The 14,128-nt window shown below is 41.9% G+C and overlaps 1 protein-coding gene across 1 annotated transcript in view; it reads right to left on the bottom strand.

Annotated features, from left to right (window-relative positions):
* The window catches only part of APBB3 (amyloid beta precursor protein binding family B member 3), a 178,757-nt gene that overhangs the window by 48,219 nt on the left and 116,410 nt on the right, over nt 1-14,128 (bottom strand). The window contains exon 6 of the mRNA XM_082252887.1: nt 10,256-10,391. Coding sequence (XP_082109013.1) covers nt 10,256-10,391 — 136 coding nt within the window. The remainder of the gene's footprint in view (nt 1-10,255; nt 10,392-14,128) is intronic.

Below are 14,128 nucleotides of genomic sequence, written 5' to 3'. Positions count from 1 at the left end.
CATCCGTCCGGATTTCACAGACAGGATCGGATGCGGATGGCAGCGGGTGTCAGCGGACATGTAATGTAAAAAAATTCAATAAAAATTATCTGATTAAAAAAAAATGAAATTGAACTGACGGTAAGAGAAATATTTTTTTTTCCCCGGGGGGCGCGGGTGGGGGGCGCAAGTAGCTGGTCTTGCCTAGGGCGCAAAATAGTCTAGCACCAGCCCTGGCCGCAGGGCAGTATTCCAACATGATAACGACCCCAAACACACCTCCATGATGACCACTGCCTTGCTAAAGAAGCTGAGGGTAAAGGTAATGGACTGGTCAAGCATGTCTCCAGACCTAAACCCTATTGAGCATCTGTGGGGCATCCTCAAACGTAAGGTGGAAGAGCGCAAGGTCTCTTCATGATGTCGTCATGGAGGAGTGGAAGAGAACTCCAGTGGCAACCTGTGAAGCTCTGGTGAACTCAGTGCCCAAGAGGGTTAAAGCAATGCTGGAAAATAGAAAATAATGGTGGCCACACAAAATATTGGCACTTTGGGTCCAATTTGCACATTTCCACCTAGGGGTGTACTCACTTTTGTGATGAGCGATTTAAACATTAATGGCTGTGTGTTGAGTTATTTTGAAGGAACATAAAATCTACACTGTTATAAGAGCTGTACTCTCACTGCTTTACATTGTAGCAAAGTTTAATTTCTTCAGTGTTGTCACATGAAAAAATATAATAAAATATTTACAAAAATGTGAGGGGTGTACTCACTTTTGTGAGATACTGTAAATAGACCTCTGTGGATTTACATCCATCTACCTGAGTATGTCCAGGTCCAGAACAAAATGGAAAAGGACTCCATTCTTTTTCATTTTTCCGGGCTTAAATGTGACAGTGGAAACATGGCGTAAATCATGGGTGTCCAACCTTTCGGCTTCTCTGGGCCACATTGAGTGTAGAGAAATTTTATTCGGGCCGCATATAAAATATATACTATGGTTAAGGTATATAAGTAATAAAATGCCACCGCGCCCTTCCCGCGCCACCCCCCCCCCCACTCTAATTTAACACAACTAGAGGATGACCAATGAAATTGATTGAATCAGTATACAGAGGTTTACTTCTTCTGAGAGATATTAAAGGAACACTCTAACCATCATGACCACTTCATTGATTTGAAGTCATGGTGGTAGGAGTCAGAAACACTGCACATGCTGGGATATTTACAGTTATGTGCTGGTTGATAGTTGTACCCCTAGCACATATGACTTAGGCAGCCAGAAAATGTACATGTATGAATAAGGACATGACATATTATTTACAAAACACAACTAGTTATTAAAAAACATATTGCAGCAATTTACACACGCTAATGCCTTTTCTACTTATTTTGCAGACTGCTGGTGGTTACTGCAGGTGGGTAATGCTGGTGGGTAATGCTGCGGTTACTGCTGGCAGGTAATGCGGGTCATGCGGGTACTGCTGGAGGTACCAGCGGCTGCATTAGAGAGCATAGCCGCTGCTTTCTGTATGGCTCCTGTCACAGGCGTGAGTGTATTTCATGTCACTCCGCCTGTGACAGAGCCAAAACTATACAGGAAGCAGCGGCTCTGTCACTGACTGCAGACATCCTAAGTCTCCCGCAGCAGCCGGGAGATCGCACGGTGCTTGCAGCCTAGTGCGTGCCCATCCAATGCAGCCTACACAGTGCCCATCCAATGCGTGCCCATCCAATGCAGCCTGTTCGGTGCCCATTCTATGCAGCCTGATCAGTGCCCATCCAGTGCAGCCTCACCAGTGCGTGCCCATCCAATGCAGTTGCAGCCTCTGCCTACAGTTGGTTGGAAGCCGCTGTGGCCTTGCCCCCGACTTGACTTCCTTCCTCCCCCGAAAAAAAAAAATTGTCAGGGGGCAGTGGGCCGCATTGGCTGCAGTTCTGGGCCGCAGGTTGGACATGCCTGGCGTAAATGGACACTTAGTCCATTTACATCGAGCAGCCTAAAAATCCAACACAGTTCTGCAAATGTTTTCTGGCAAAATACTGATTGGGCACCTGCTCAGGTTGCACAGTAAGGGCTCGTTCACACTTGCAGTGCCTTCTGAAGAGTGATTTGCGATTGATCGCTCTAAGGAAGGCGTTTGGGGAGGCATTAATGTTGCCTACTCACTGCCTGTTGCAAAATCTTTACCACTGCACCACAAACACAGGGTTAATGGGTCATGTTTGGTGGGTGCTGTTGCCTGTCGGGTGCAGCAGCTGGGTGCCCCGTCTGTTTTCTTGGCAGCCTAAGGGGGAGTGGTTGGGGGTTAGAAACATAACTCTGCTGCGAGCTGAGCCCCCCTGAAAGAAAAATTATCTATGGCTCTGTTCACAGGAAACGTTACCCCAGATAGCAAGCAATTAAGCTGCAAGTTTAAAAATAACTCGTTAAGCTATTGCTAGACTTGCCAGGCTTTGCAAGTTTGTTGCACAACTGCAACAAGTGCACATTGCATGACTAGATCAACTTTCGTTGCAAACATTCTGCAAGTCTGCTGCAATTTCTGGTTCAGTTATGTTGTGCAATAGTCACACCTCAGGGGTTACTGTGACTTGCAGAGCTCTTGCTGTAGACTCACCATTGCAACATTGCTCTTCCTAGAGGCTTGCCACGCTAATTTGCTACAAATTGGAAAAGTGTCAACTAGAACTTGTGCTTCAAGTGCTCTGATAGAGTACAACTTGTCAGTCAAAATGTGTAGCAAGTTCACAAGACTTACAATTCAACACTGTCACAAATTTGTGGCAAGTTATCTGTGCTATCTGGGGCCTGTTACTTGTGAACTGTACTTCAATAAACTCCTTAAATTTACCCTCAACTGTGACAGACCTTTATACCAGGCACATGTTTATACCCATCTAAAAGATCCCTTCTACGTGTATATGTCTGTTAAGGTTCTCATTTATCCAGGTCATTGTATAGCTAGTAGTAGCTAGTAACATTAACTGAACTTGTTCTGTAATGTTGAAGGTGCTTTGTAACTACTTCTTGAGTTCTAATAGGTGTCAGGAAAACACCCCAGCACCTAAAGCGGTTCTTCAGAATCAAAAACAACTTGCCTCCTCCCCTCCTCTTAATGCAGACCACACTTTTTTTTTTTTGTTTACTTTTACCTAAGCGATTGACTTGCATTAAGCCCGCTTTGCCTCCTGGGATATGCACGTCACATATTCCTGGAGGCATAGTACTTCATTAAGACATGAGGAGGAGGGTGCGCCCAGGGTCATGTACCGTATATACTCGAGTATAAGCCGACTTTTTCAGCACATTTTTTATGCTGAAAAAGCACCCCCTTGGCTTATACTCGAGTGAGAAAAAAAATGTAAATGGAGAAATGCCAGGAACGATCAGGAATGACCGGGAATTACTTTTAATCTAACCCCCCCGCCCTGCATCCTCCGCCGTTAATACGGTAATATGCCCGAACAACATGACCCGCCGCTTGTACCAGAAGAGCGAGACAGTCAGCAGAGAGTCAGTGGACGAGCTGCGCCCACACGTCACACTGTGGGAGGAGCCAGTGCTGGCAGCGGCGCTGCTGAAGAAGTGAAGAAGAGATCTGCCCGGGCCGGGAGGCACTGAGGGAACCTGAACACCTGCATTACCACCATCTGCACTTCAGCACATCAGCAGCATCCAGCACCCCAAGGTTCTTCTAATATTATATTTAATAGTTTATATATTTTTATTTATTTAATATTTATGGTTGACCTGGGTTGAGGGGGGGGGGGTTTGAGGTGTAGGCCTAATGTGAGTTGAGGGGGGTTGGAGGTGAAGGCCTAATGTGGGTTGAGAGGAGGGAGGGGGGGAGTGGCGGTGAGGTGAAGGCCTAATGTGGGTTGGGGGGGGGGGAGGTTGGAGGTGGAGGTGTAAGTGTAATGTATTTGCTGTAATGTACCACTGACCACAACTCAAGGTTTTCTTTTTTAATATTACATTTAATATTATATTTACAGTAATATTTTATTTTATAGATTTTTATTTTATTTATGGTAATATTTCTCTTTATGGTTGACCTGGGTTGAGGGGGGGAGGGGGGGCCTAATGTACTGTGTAATGTACTGTGTAATGTGCTGTAATGTACTGTATAATGGTATCTATTTTTACATTTAAAATTTACCAGTAGCTGCTGCATTTCCCACCCTAGGCTTATACTCGAGTCAATCATTTTTCCCATTTTTTTTGTGGTAAAATTAGGGGAATCGGCTTATATTCGGGTCGGCTTATACTCGAGTATATACAGTAATTATGAGGCCAAGGAGATGATGGCAGACCAAGCAGGGGCAGAATTCCAAGAGGATCCACTGGGTGGGTAAGTATCTTAAAAGGTTACAACCCATAACAAAGTTAACACCCCACTGAAAAAAAAATGCTGCACAGGCTGGAGATCTGCTTTGAATCCACACAGTTAGCACTGACACCTTAATCCATTCAATGTGGAAAGGAAGATGTCATCATCCAAGAACAGGATACGAGTTGTGAAAGTCGTGTAACCACCCTGTTCTAGTACACATAATCCCATACTGGTGTCAGGAGGGCTACACGGGTGCTAAATCTTTGATTTACATGGCTAAAAGTGTGCATTGTTTGAACTGAACTATTTACCACAATGATAACCTCATAAGCTATTTTAGGGCGAATTATTGTATTCAAATATTGTCAGAGACCATATGTGATGAACACACAGGGATTGGAATACCTGATACCAGTACCAATTGACTGGTATCAGGGTTTTCAAATAGCTGTAACTTGAGAAGGATAGCATAGAGGTAAGTGTGATTACCACACTACACCTACATCCTGCTATTCTCTTTTAAGGTTTTCTTGGAGATTTTATGCCACTTTAGCAAATCTAGTTTTGGCATTTCTCTGGGGGAATGGGAATGGTTGAACAGTTTTAGACTGTTAGAATTGTCAGCCAAGGCTGTTTAAAATGACCAAAATTGGCCCTTAATCCAACAGGAAATGACTGGGCATTTTCCATGTCTATGGCCACCTATTATATTTCACAGAAAATTCTGATTCTCATTCAAGGATAAAATCATAGAGAATGGAGTTTCCTCTTTAACCAGATTGCATGGATTATACTTTGCTAAAGAGTGCTTTGTAGCAGGCAGGGCTGCTGTTGGAAATACAGACTACCTGGCAGGGCCCCCTCAAGAAAATATTAAAGATATATTTAGCTAAAATTACAACAAAATCACTATTATCAGACACAAATATAACATAACTCACATAATGCCTGCTAAATCTAAAAAAACTATGGTAAATAAAAAAGAAGATGAGATGAGAAAAATATACAGGCTGGGCAGTTGGAGCTCAGTGATCAGAGAGACAGAGAGAGAGAAACAAAGTTACAATTTACAAATAAACTCCTGAGCAGAGATAAGTGCTGGGAGGGGGGCCCACACAAGGGAGGGGGGATTAGTGAGGGACGACTGTCTCTTTCTCAACAGATAAAAGCTGATAGCAGGGAGAGGGACAGATCAGATTCAGGTGCTGGAGGAAGATTTCTGTAATTGTTGTTCATCACTAATCCCCCTCTCTGTGTGGCCCCCCCTGTGTGCTCGGGCCCCCTACAAGAGGGCTGGTGGTCCCCCCCTATCAGCGGCCCTGGTAGCAGGACCACAAGCGGCAGCTGATCAATTCGCTCACTGTCAGCCGATATTTCTAGCATTAACAGCCATCTGGACTTGCAGCAGCTATCAAAGTTTTAGCACTTTTTCGTTTAGGGCCAGTTCACACAGAAACGCAGTCCGGATGCTTTATAGATGCTATTCTGCATGTGTGTTTTTTTTGTGCATTTTTGATGCGTTTCAGTGCTTTTCTCCCTCTTTTTTTTCAGCTCTCTTATTTAGCCATGTGACTGTTGTAGCACTTCTCCCTTGGAAGCTGCTGAATACAGGTTCCCCTGGGATACCATTAGCAACAGTAGAACAATCTGTCATGTTTCCAAGTGATTTTACCTCAGACAAGGACCAGTCCAGTTTCTTTGGTTTTTAGGTTTTATTAGGAACTTGGATAGGAGAAGGGATGAGTTGGATACTCCAACTGACTAGAACTATGCACAATTAGCAGGGACGACTTGAAAAATGCTGGTTAACGCTGTGTAACACTGAGTAATGCTGTGTAGAGCTAGCTATTTCACTTTGCCCTTGGCTGTGAAAAGAGTCACTTCTTGATTGTAATCCTTTCCTAAGGCAAGCTGTTGATTAGTGTAGACTGTACTGCTGAACAACTTCAGGGCCCTTCCTGGTGCCCCCTTTATCTCTATCTTCAGGGCTTAACTACTTGGCACCCCCTTTACTGTAACACTCTGTGTTAGCTGGCCCCTTGATCCCCTTGACCTCTCGGGAGTGGTCCCCTCTCTTAGGCAGACCCCTGGGCAGATCCTTGAGTACTCACGACACTGTTTTTCTTGAAGTCTTCTGCCCTGCAGCTCCACTGGTCAGCACACTGGATCCTCTGCAGCACAGCTCAACCCCTGGTCCCTAGGCCGACTGCCTGGACCACCTTCCTCACATCAGCAGGAAGAGAGACAACCATCCACCTCCTCCTGGGACATTGCTCCCATCAAAAGACACTCTGTCACATGCCCCCTCAGGACTTATTCCCAATCCCTGGCTGCATTGCAGCAATGCCTGTCCACTGGGACAGTCATAAACCCTAGTGTGCTATTGGCTAGGTTTCCTCCACTGTCCAACAAACTCCCTTATTGGATACAGTGGGGAAACTCCCCAGACCAAATAGATCACACCTGCAAGCATGTGATAGACCATACTAACAGATCAGACTCTCCTGATAAGCAGAAAGAGCCTCCCATATGAGTTTACCTAGCACCTGTCTAGGAGGGTGCTACGCTGTATTTTTCAAATCTCATTAGACACAGCTGAAAATACCTGTCCCTTTTTTTTTTTTAAAGAGTATACTTTTTTAGGTGTGTTATCTTTGTAAAATAAAGTGGTTGTAAACCCTTACATATACCCAGTGAAGTGACTGTATCTGATTATCTGAAGTCTTCTCTTCTTTACAGCCTTTCAAAGTCCAGAATTTATAAAACTTGTCTGAGCTTTCAGAAAATGGGGCAAGGAGCTGAAGTTACACACTGCAGAGTTTAGTGAGGAGAGCTCTGAGAGCTGATTGGAGAGAAGGGACACCCCTTCCCACAGCAAACAGGAACAGAGATGAGGCTGTCAATAACAGACTGTGTGCTGGAGCTCCTTCCCTGTCATCTTTTTTTCTCTTGGTGACAGGAAAACTTTTCAGAAATAATTCATTCTGATAGCAGAAGACCAAAGCAGCAGACAGAAATTACACCTATTGCTCCTAATTGAGACAAGTACACACTGTAGGTGGATATGCATTGTTCATATTTAATGTCTGAGGTTTACATCCACTTTAACCCTATTGCATCGTTAACTTAAGCACTATGACTGGAGTGTAAAAGTTAAGTTTCTTTTTGAGTAACATCAGTATCTAAAAAAAAAAAGTTTGTTCCATTTTATGTTGCTGAAAAGATTGTTTTTTCTATATAATAAAAGGTAACAAGACAACCTCTGAAATATTGATGCTGCCGCCAATTTAATTTTCTATATGTATGCTTGGCAAAGAAAGTGGATACTTGCCAAGAGTGAACTCATTGCTTTCCTCATTGCTAATTTGGACCGGTGATCAGGGTTATAAGTCTTCACTGTCACTCTGCTACCTTTTGAACAGAGATATAGTATAAGATCTTATATTTAATGTAATACCAATATAACTATAATATCAATTGACCTGTTTCCAAGAAAATAATAATAATCAACCATCATTCATCATCATGTATTTTCATTTGGCATCGTTGAAGATTTTCTTCATTACCAAAATGTTAAAAGACCTGCAGTGATCAGGAATTCCTTTGCAAATGGCTACTTTGGAGGATGCTCTGCACCTAACTCATAGGCGTGCACACAGGGTGCACACAGGGTGTGCCAGGTGTGCCTGGGTATGCCCTATTCCCCACATGTGGCGCAGATTCCCCCTGTTTAGACCCCTGATATTTCAGCAAAGCCCCTAACTGGGCTCCTAAATTGTAAAATAAATAAATAAATAAAATTGGAAAAAATAAAATAATAAAAATAAAAACTACTGACATATTCCACTGCCCTAGTACTGACACTGTCCATTGCTCTACTGACACTGTCACTATATATATATTACGCATATTTGTTTGAGCTTTGGCGTGTACACCCTAATGCCATAGGCTGTGCACACCCCTATGACCTAGATTTTGAAGAAAATGTTGTATTGCAGAGTTTCTCAACCACTGGTGTGTGCCACAGAGGGTATGTATATACAACAGTATTTATCCTTGGTAAAATAATCACTCTGTGACCATTTCAAAAAATAATTGACACACAATAAGCAGGTCTTAGGTAAATCTGCTCTATAGAGTTACAAAATATAAAAATGTTGAGAAACAATGATGGGTGGTAAAGTTGGCAGAGGAAAGTATCTTGGGTTCATTTTAATTAAGAAAATTTGAGTTTTTTTTTATCTTCCTGGGCCCCTATGCTTTATCTTCCTGGGTCCCTATGGTAAATATCTTCAAATTTAGAACTTGACCACCCACACCCAGGAATGCAGGTCTCTCCATTGGTCAGGGAAGCTCCCTACATTGCATTGAGCGTTGCAGTTGGTGTAACAGAGTTCTGATTTCAGGGCTGGAGGATGTCATATGCATACTGAGCTCTCCAGGTTCTGGGAATTCCAGGGTGTTTAGAAAGATACGCTTCATGCTCTTCAGTCACATCTGCTCTAAATAGTAACCTCTGTTTTGAGATACCAGTTAGCTCACCCAGTTGCCGTACAAGGAGGGGGATGTAGTTTGCCACAGGAATCTTTTCCTGGGAAGTCTTAGGAAGTGATGAATTCCGAGTAACCTTTGAGAGCAGAAATATCCCAAGATGGTAAGCATACTAAACAGAAATGAGTTTTCCCAGATGATAGAATATCAAATGATAGGAAATTTCAATAAGGTGAAGGAATGTCTGTTGTCACTGAAACAGGTGTGCCAACTGGAAGATTTCCTCTCTTCTCTCCAGTGACAACTGTGACAATGGCCACCAGGACATGTAAAGAGGATGAATCTGCTCAGTAAGGATTCAAATTTTTCCCTACTCTATACGAAACATAAAATGTTCTTTTTTTTTTAAATTATAGTTTTTATTGAGAAAAAAGAAACAGTACAAAAACAATCAACAAAATAAGGAACGGTGCCCCCGTAACAATATGAAATGTATCAGTAAATTGTCAACATGAAGTACCAAAGTACAAAAAATCACAGTAGTGCACATAAGCACAAACGAACCGAAAAAGGCAAATAAAAACCAGAACAGAAGGGAGATAAGCAGGCCTCAGCTTAACCCAGCACAGTAAAGATCCCAATCATCCCAAACAGCATTAAACTTAGCAAGTTCATCATGAACTGTTGCCATAAGGAGTTCCATTCCCCAAGTCTCCGAGACCAAATGTAATAGTAGAGACTTGTCAGGAGGTATTTGCTGCAGCAAACAAAGCGGAATAGCTCTCCTGGCGGCCAGGAGGAGGAACGAAAACAATTTATTAGTCAACTTGGGGCCCCCGGGGAATGGAAGACCCAGCAAATAATGTAGTGGATCCAATGGCATTTGCAGACCAGTAGCTGTAGATATCAATGACATAACCATCGACCAAAAAGGTTGTATAGCAGAACATTGCCAAAAAATATGATATAACGTGCCCAGTTCCACCCCACACCGCCAGCACATGGCGGAGTAGGATGGATCAATCTTATGGAGACGTGCCGGGGTTCTGTACCAGAATAAAATGATTTTTAAAGCGGTCTCTCTCGGCACCACACATCTAGAAGTTTTAAAGGCAGACGTCCAGATTTTACTCCACATAGGAAGAGTAATGGGACGTTGCAAAATTCCAGACCATTTCCACATATAGGGATGATAGTCCTCAGTTAGCGGTAGGGCATCATGGAGGATATTGTAAATAGAGGACACCAAATGTCCCTGGTGAGGACCATGGGCACATAAATATTCAAAGGCAACATAAAATGTTCTGAGTATGCATACAGTTTAAGCCATGAATGCAGTTTCACTTTAAGACCTTTGCCTATGCCCACTAAGCCCTGTCTGCTGGGTGCTCTGACAACTTTGGGAAGGCAAATTCATATTAAAGATATAAATATTTTTTACTAACTTAAATACCTTCCATTATTGCAGCCAACACCCCAAACTCGAATGTTGATGACGGGTTGAGAGTGAATCAGACTGTGATCAAGTGGATCCACCAAGCTCATTGTATCTTTTTTCAAAATCATCACCATATTTTCCCCCTAAAATGCAAATAAAAATACTGAAACATACATGTATGTCAATAATAGATCTATGTTGCTATTCTGCATAAAGCATATTATAAAAGTTAATATCAGCATACAATAAAAGTCAAATAAACACAAGTCAGTACTAAGTGGCTAATGGCATTTTGTAGCACCTGCCAGGTGACTATTCACACCTTTGGGGATTCCACAATGTCGTATTTTGGCTAGGGCTCCTAGGCTGTATGCCTACCATAGTTACTGCTAGAACAACACTGAAGTCAAGATAACTTACAAATTTCTCAATGGTTTAAAATCAATTACAACTACAACTTTTGTTCTGGAGGCAAATGGAACAGTTAAGAACCTGGTGTAATGATATCCCGTACTGGACACACAAAAAGCTGTAGCAAGTGGCCATGTTGTTCAGTCATTATAGGTCAGCCATGACAGTCTTGCAGAACAGTTACACATTGCCGCAGTGATTACCTCCTCCCTCCTCCTCTAATTCATGGAATGCATAGGTTTTACACTTCAAAAGAGCCGTTGAGAGATCTCAACTTAGAGACATCAGAAACCAGTGCTTAGGCCTGATAGGATGTCTGTTTCTGCTGTCCAGGCCTTTCATAAAACTATGACCAAATCCATTAAGGATACCCAGAACTAATGGGGATCGTAAAAGGCAATCAGAGAGCTCTGCCCAATTCAAAACTTAACAAATCCACACACATTTCAAAAAACTCAGACAGGAACATGACACATTAAAAATAAGTATATTATTTGAGAAATGTCGTACTAAACAAAATAAGGTCATACATGACCTCACTAGTACATATAGAAGGGAAGATAGCTGTCAAATGCCTCCTGGGTGACAAGTTTATCTGAGCTACCCTGTGTTTAGTGAAACACATTATTTATCCTCTATTTTGTGGGATTTTAAAGGCAATTAATATATTGTAATAAACATTTTAGATACTGTAATTCTTTGAAAAACATTCAATCCTTATTTATACATATAAAAAATAAAAAGACTGCTCAGAGTCTCATATGTACAGAATACACATATCATTTTGTATCACATTACAGAAGCATATGCAACATTGTCGTACGAACATAATATTTGTAGCCCTTAATGTAAAATGATTTGATTTGCTGGTTCTGTTGCAGTAGTTCAAGTTATTATAGATTTCCATCCAAATCGCATTAGGAGCAGTGGATGTTGCAGTAACACTGGAAATTCCAGTCCACAGACCACTGATTGGCAATAGCTGATCTAAATAACCACCTTGTCACCCATCTGCAAACCTAATTTAAGTTGGGTCAGCAAATCAATACAAATACAGAGATGAATCCTCACTAGCTGAATTCAATATAGTTTTCACAATGAGTGAACTTGGTGGTTTATTTACAGTAAGTTCATCTTTAAGTAAGAGAAAGAAAGAAATGCATTGTGCTTCTATTGACTGAAAGAAAGTAACTGTTAATCTTTATACCAATGTGTTTGTTTGCCTGAATACAGAAAAAAAATGAAAGTTTGTAAGTTAAGTAAGTAATAAGAAAGTTTATTCCTAAATAAGGTCATACATGACCTCACTAGCACATATAGAAGGGAAGATAGCTGTCAGATGTTTTCTGGGTGAACATTTTATCTGAGCTACCCTGTGTTAGTATCCCTGGATGTGAAATTCAATGCTGAATAGTGATGTCGCGAACCTAAAATTCGCAGTTCGCGAACGGCGAACGCGAACATCGGCAAATGTTCGCGAACCGGCGAACCGGGCGAACCGCCATAGACTTCAATAGGCAGGCGAATTTTAAAACACACAGGGACTCTTTCTGGCCACAATAGTGATGGAAAAGTTGTTTCAAGGGGACTAACACCTGGACTGTGGCATGCCGGAGAGGGATCACGCAAAAAAAAGTTCTTAAAAATTATAATTTTTTGATAGAGAGCCAATTATTGGAAAAATTAAAAAAAATAAAAATAAAAAATTTCTTTGGATTTAGCATCTGGGGGGTCTAAAAAGTGTACCTGTGAAGTTTCAGCTCTGTAGCATGTCCAGAACCCCTAAAAAACAGCATTTTTCTTATATTTTCAGGAATATGGCTTCTCTGCGGCTGGCTTTTTTTCTTGCAGGCATTTAGCGGGCATTTTTTTAGGCAGGCATGTCATTTTTTGTATTCAGTGTCTGGGGGGTCTAAAAAGTGTACCTGTCAAGTTTCAGCTCTGTAGCATGTCCAGAACCCCTAAAAAACAGCATTTGTATTATATTTTCAGGAATACGGCTTCTCTGCGGCTGGCTTTTTCTCTTGCAGGCATTTATCGGGCATTTTTTTAGGCAGGCATGTCATTTTTTGTATTTAGTGTCTGGGGGGTCTAAAAAGTGTACCTGTCAAGTTTCAGCTCTGTAGCATGTCCAGAACCCCTAAAAAACAGCATTTTTCTTATATTTTCAGGAATACGGCTTCTCTGCGGCTGGCTTTTTCTCTTGCAGGCATTTATCGGGCATTTTTTTTAGGCAGGCATGTCATTTTTTGTATTTAGTGTCTGGGGGGTCTAAAAAGTGTACCTGTCAAGTTTCAGCTCTGTAGCATGTCCAGAACCCCTAAAAAACAGCATTTTTATTATATTTTCAGTAATACGGCTTCTCTGCGGCTGGCTTTTTCTCTTGCAGGCATTTATCGGGCATTTTTTTAGGCAGGCATGTCATTTTTTGTATTTAGTGTCTGGGGGGTCTAAAAAGTGTACCTGTCAAGTTTCAGCTCTGTAGCATGTCCAGAACCCCTAAAAAACAGCATTTTTATTATATTTTCAGGAATACGGCTTCTCTGCGGCTGGCTTTTTCTCTTGCAGGCATTTAGCGGGCATTTTTTTAGGCAGGCATGTAATTTTTTGTATTTAGTGTCTGGGGGGTCTAAAAAGTGTACCTGTCAAGTTTCAGCTCTGTAGCATGTCCAGAACCCCTAAAAAACAGCATTTTTCTTATATTTTCAGGAATATGGCTTCTCTGCGGCTGGCTTTTTTTCTTGCAGGCATTTAGCGGGCATTTTTTTAGGCAGGCATGTCATTTTTTGTATTCAGTGTCTGGGGGGTCTAAAAAGTGTACCTGTCAAGTTTCAGCTCTGTAGCATGTCCAGAACCCCTAAAAAACAGCATTTTTATTATATTTTCAGGAATACGGCTTCTCTGCGGCTGGCTTTTTCTCTTGCAGGCATTTAGCGGGCATTTTTTTAGGCAGGCATGTCATTTTTTGTATTTAGTGTCTGGGGGGTCTAAAAAGTGTACCTGTCAAGTTTCAGCTCTGTAGCATGTCCAGAACCCCTAAAAAACAGCATTTTTCTTATATTTTCAGGAATATGGCTTCTCTGCGGCTGGCTTTTTTTCTTGCAGGCATTTAGCGGGCATTTTTTTAGGCAGGCATGTCATTTTTTGTATTCAGTGTCTGGGGGGTCTAAAAAGTGTACCTGTCAAGTTTCAGCTCTGTAGCATGTCCAGAACCCCTAAAAAACAGCATTTTTCTTATATTTTCAGTAATACGGCTTCTCTGCGGCTGGCTTTTTCTCTTGCAGGCATTTAGCGGGCATTTTTTTAGGCAGGCATGTCATTTTTTGTATTTAGTGTCTGGGGGGTCTAAAAAGTGTACCTGTCAAGTTTCAGCTCTGTAGCATGTCCAGAACCCCTAAAAAACAGCATTTTTATTATATTTTCAGGAATACGGCTTCTCTGCGGCTGGCTTTTTCTCTTGCAGGCATTT

This window comes from Pelophylax lessonae (assembly GCF_965119305.1).
Source record: "Pelophylax lessonae genome assembly, chromosome: 4".
NCBI classification, from domain to species: Eukaryota; Metazoa; Chordata; class Amphibia; order Anura; family Ranidae; genus Pelophylax; species Pelophylax lessonae.
Note: the sequence above shows the minus strand (reverse complement) of the source record. Positions and strands in the feature narration are given on the sequence as shown.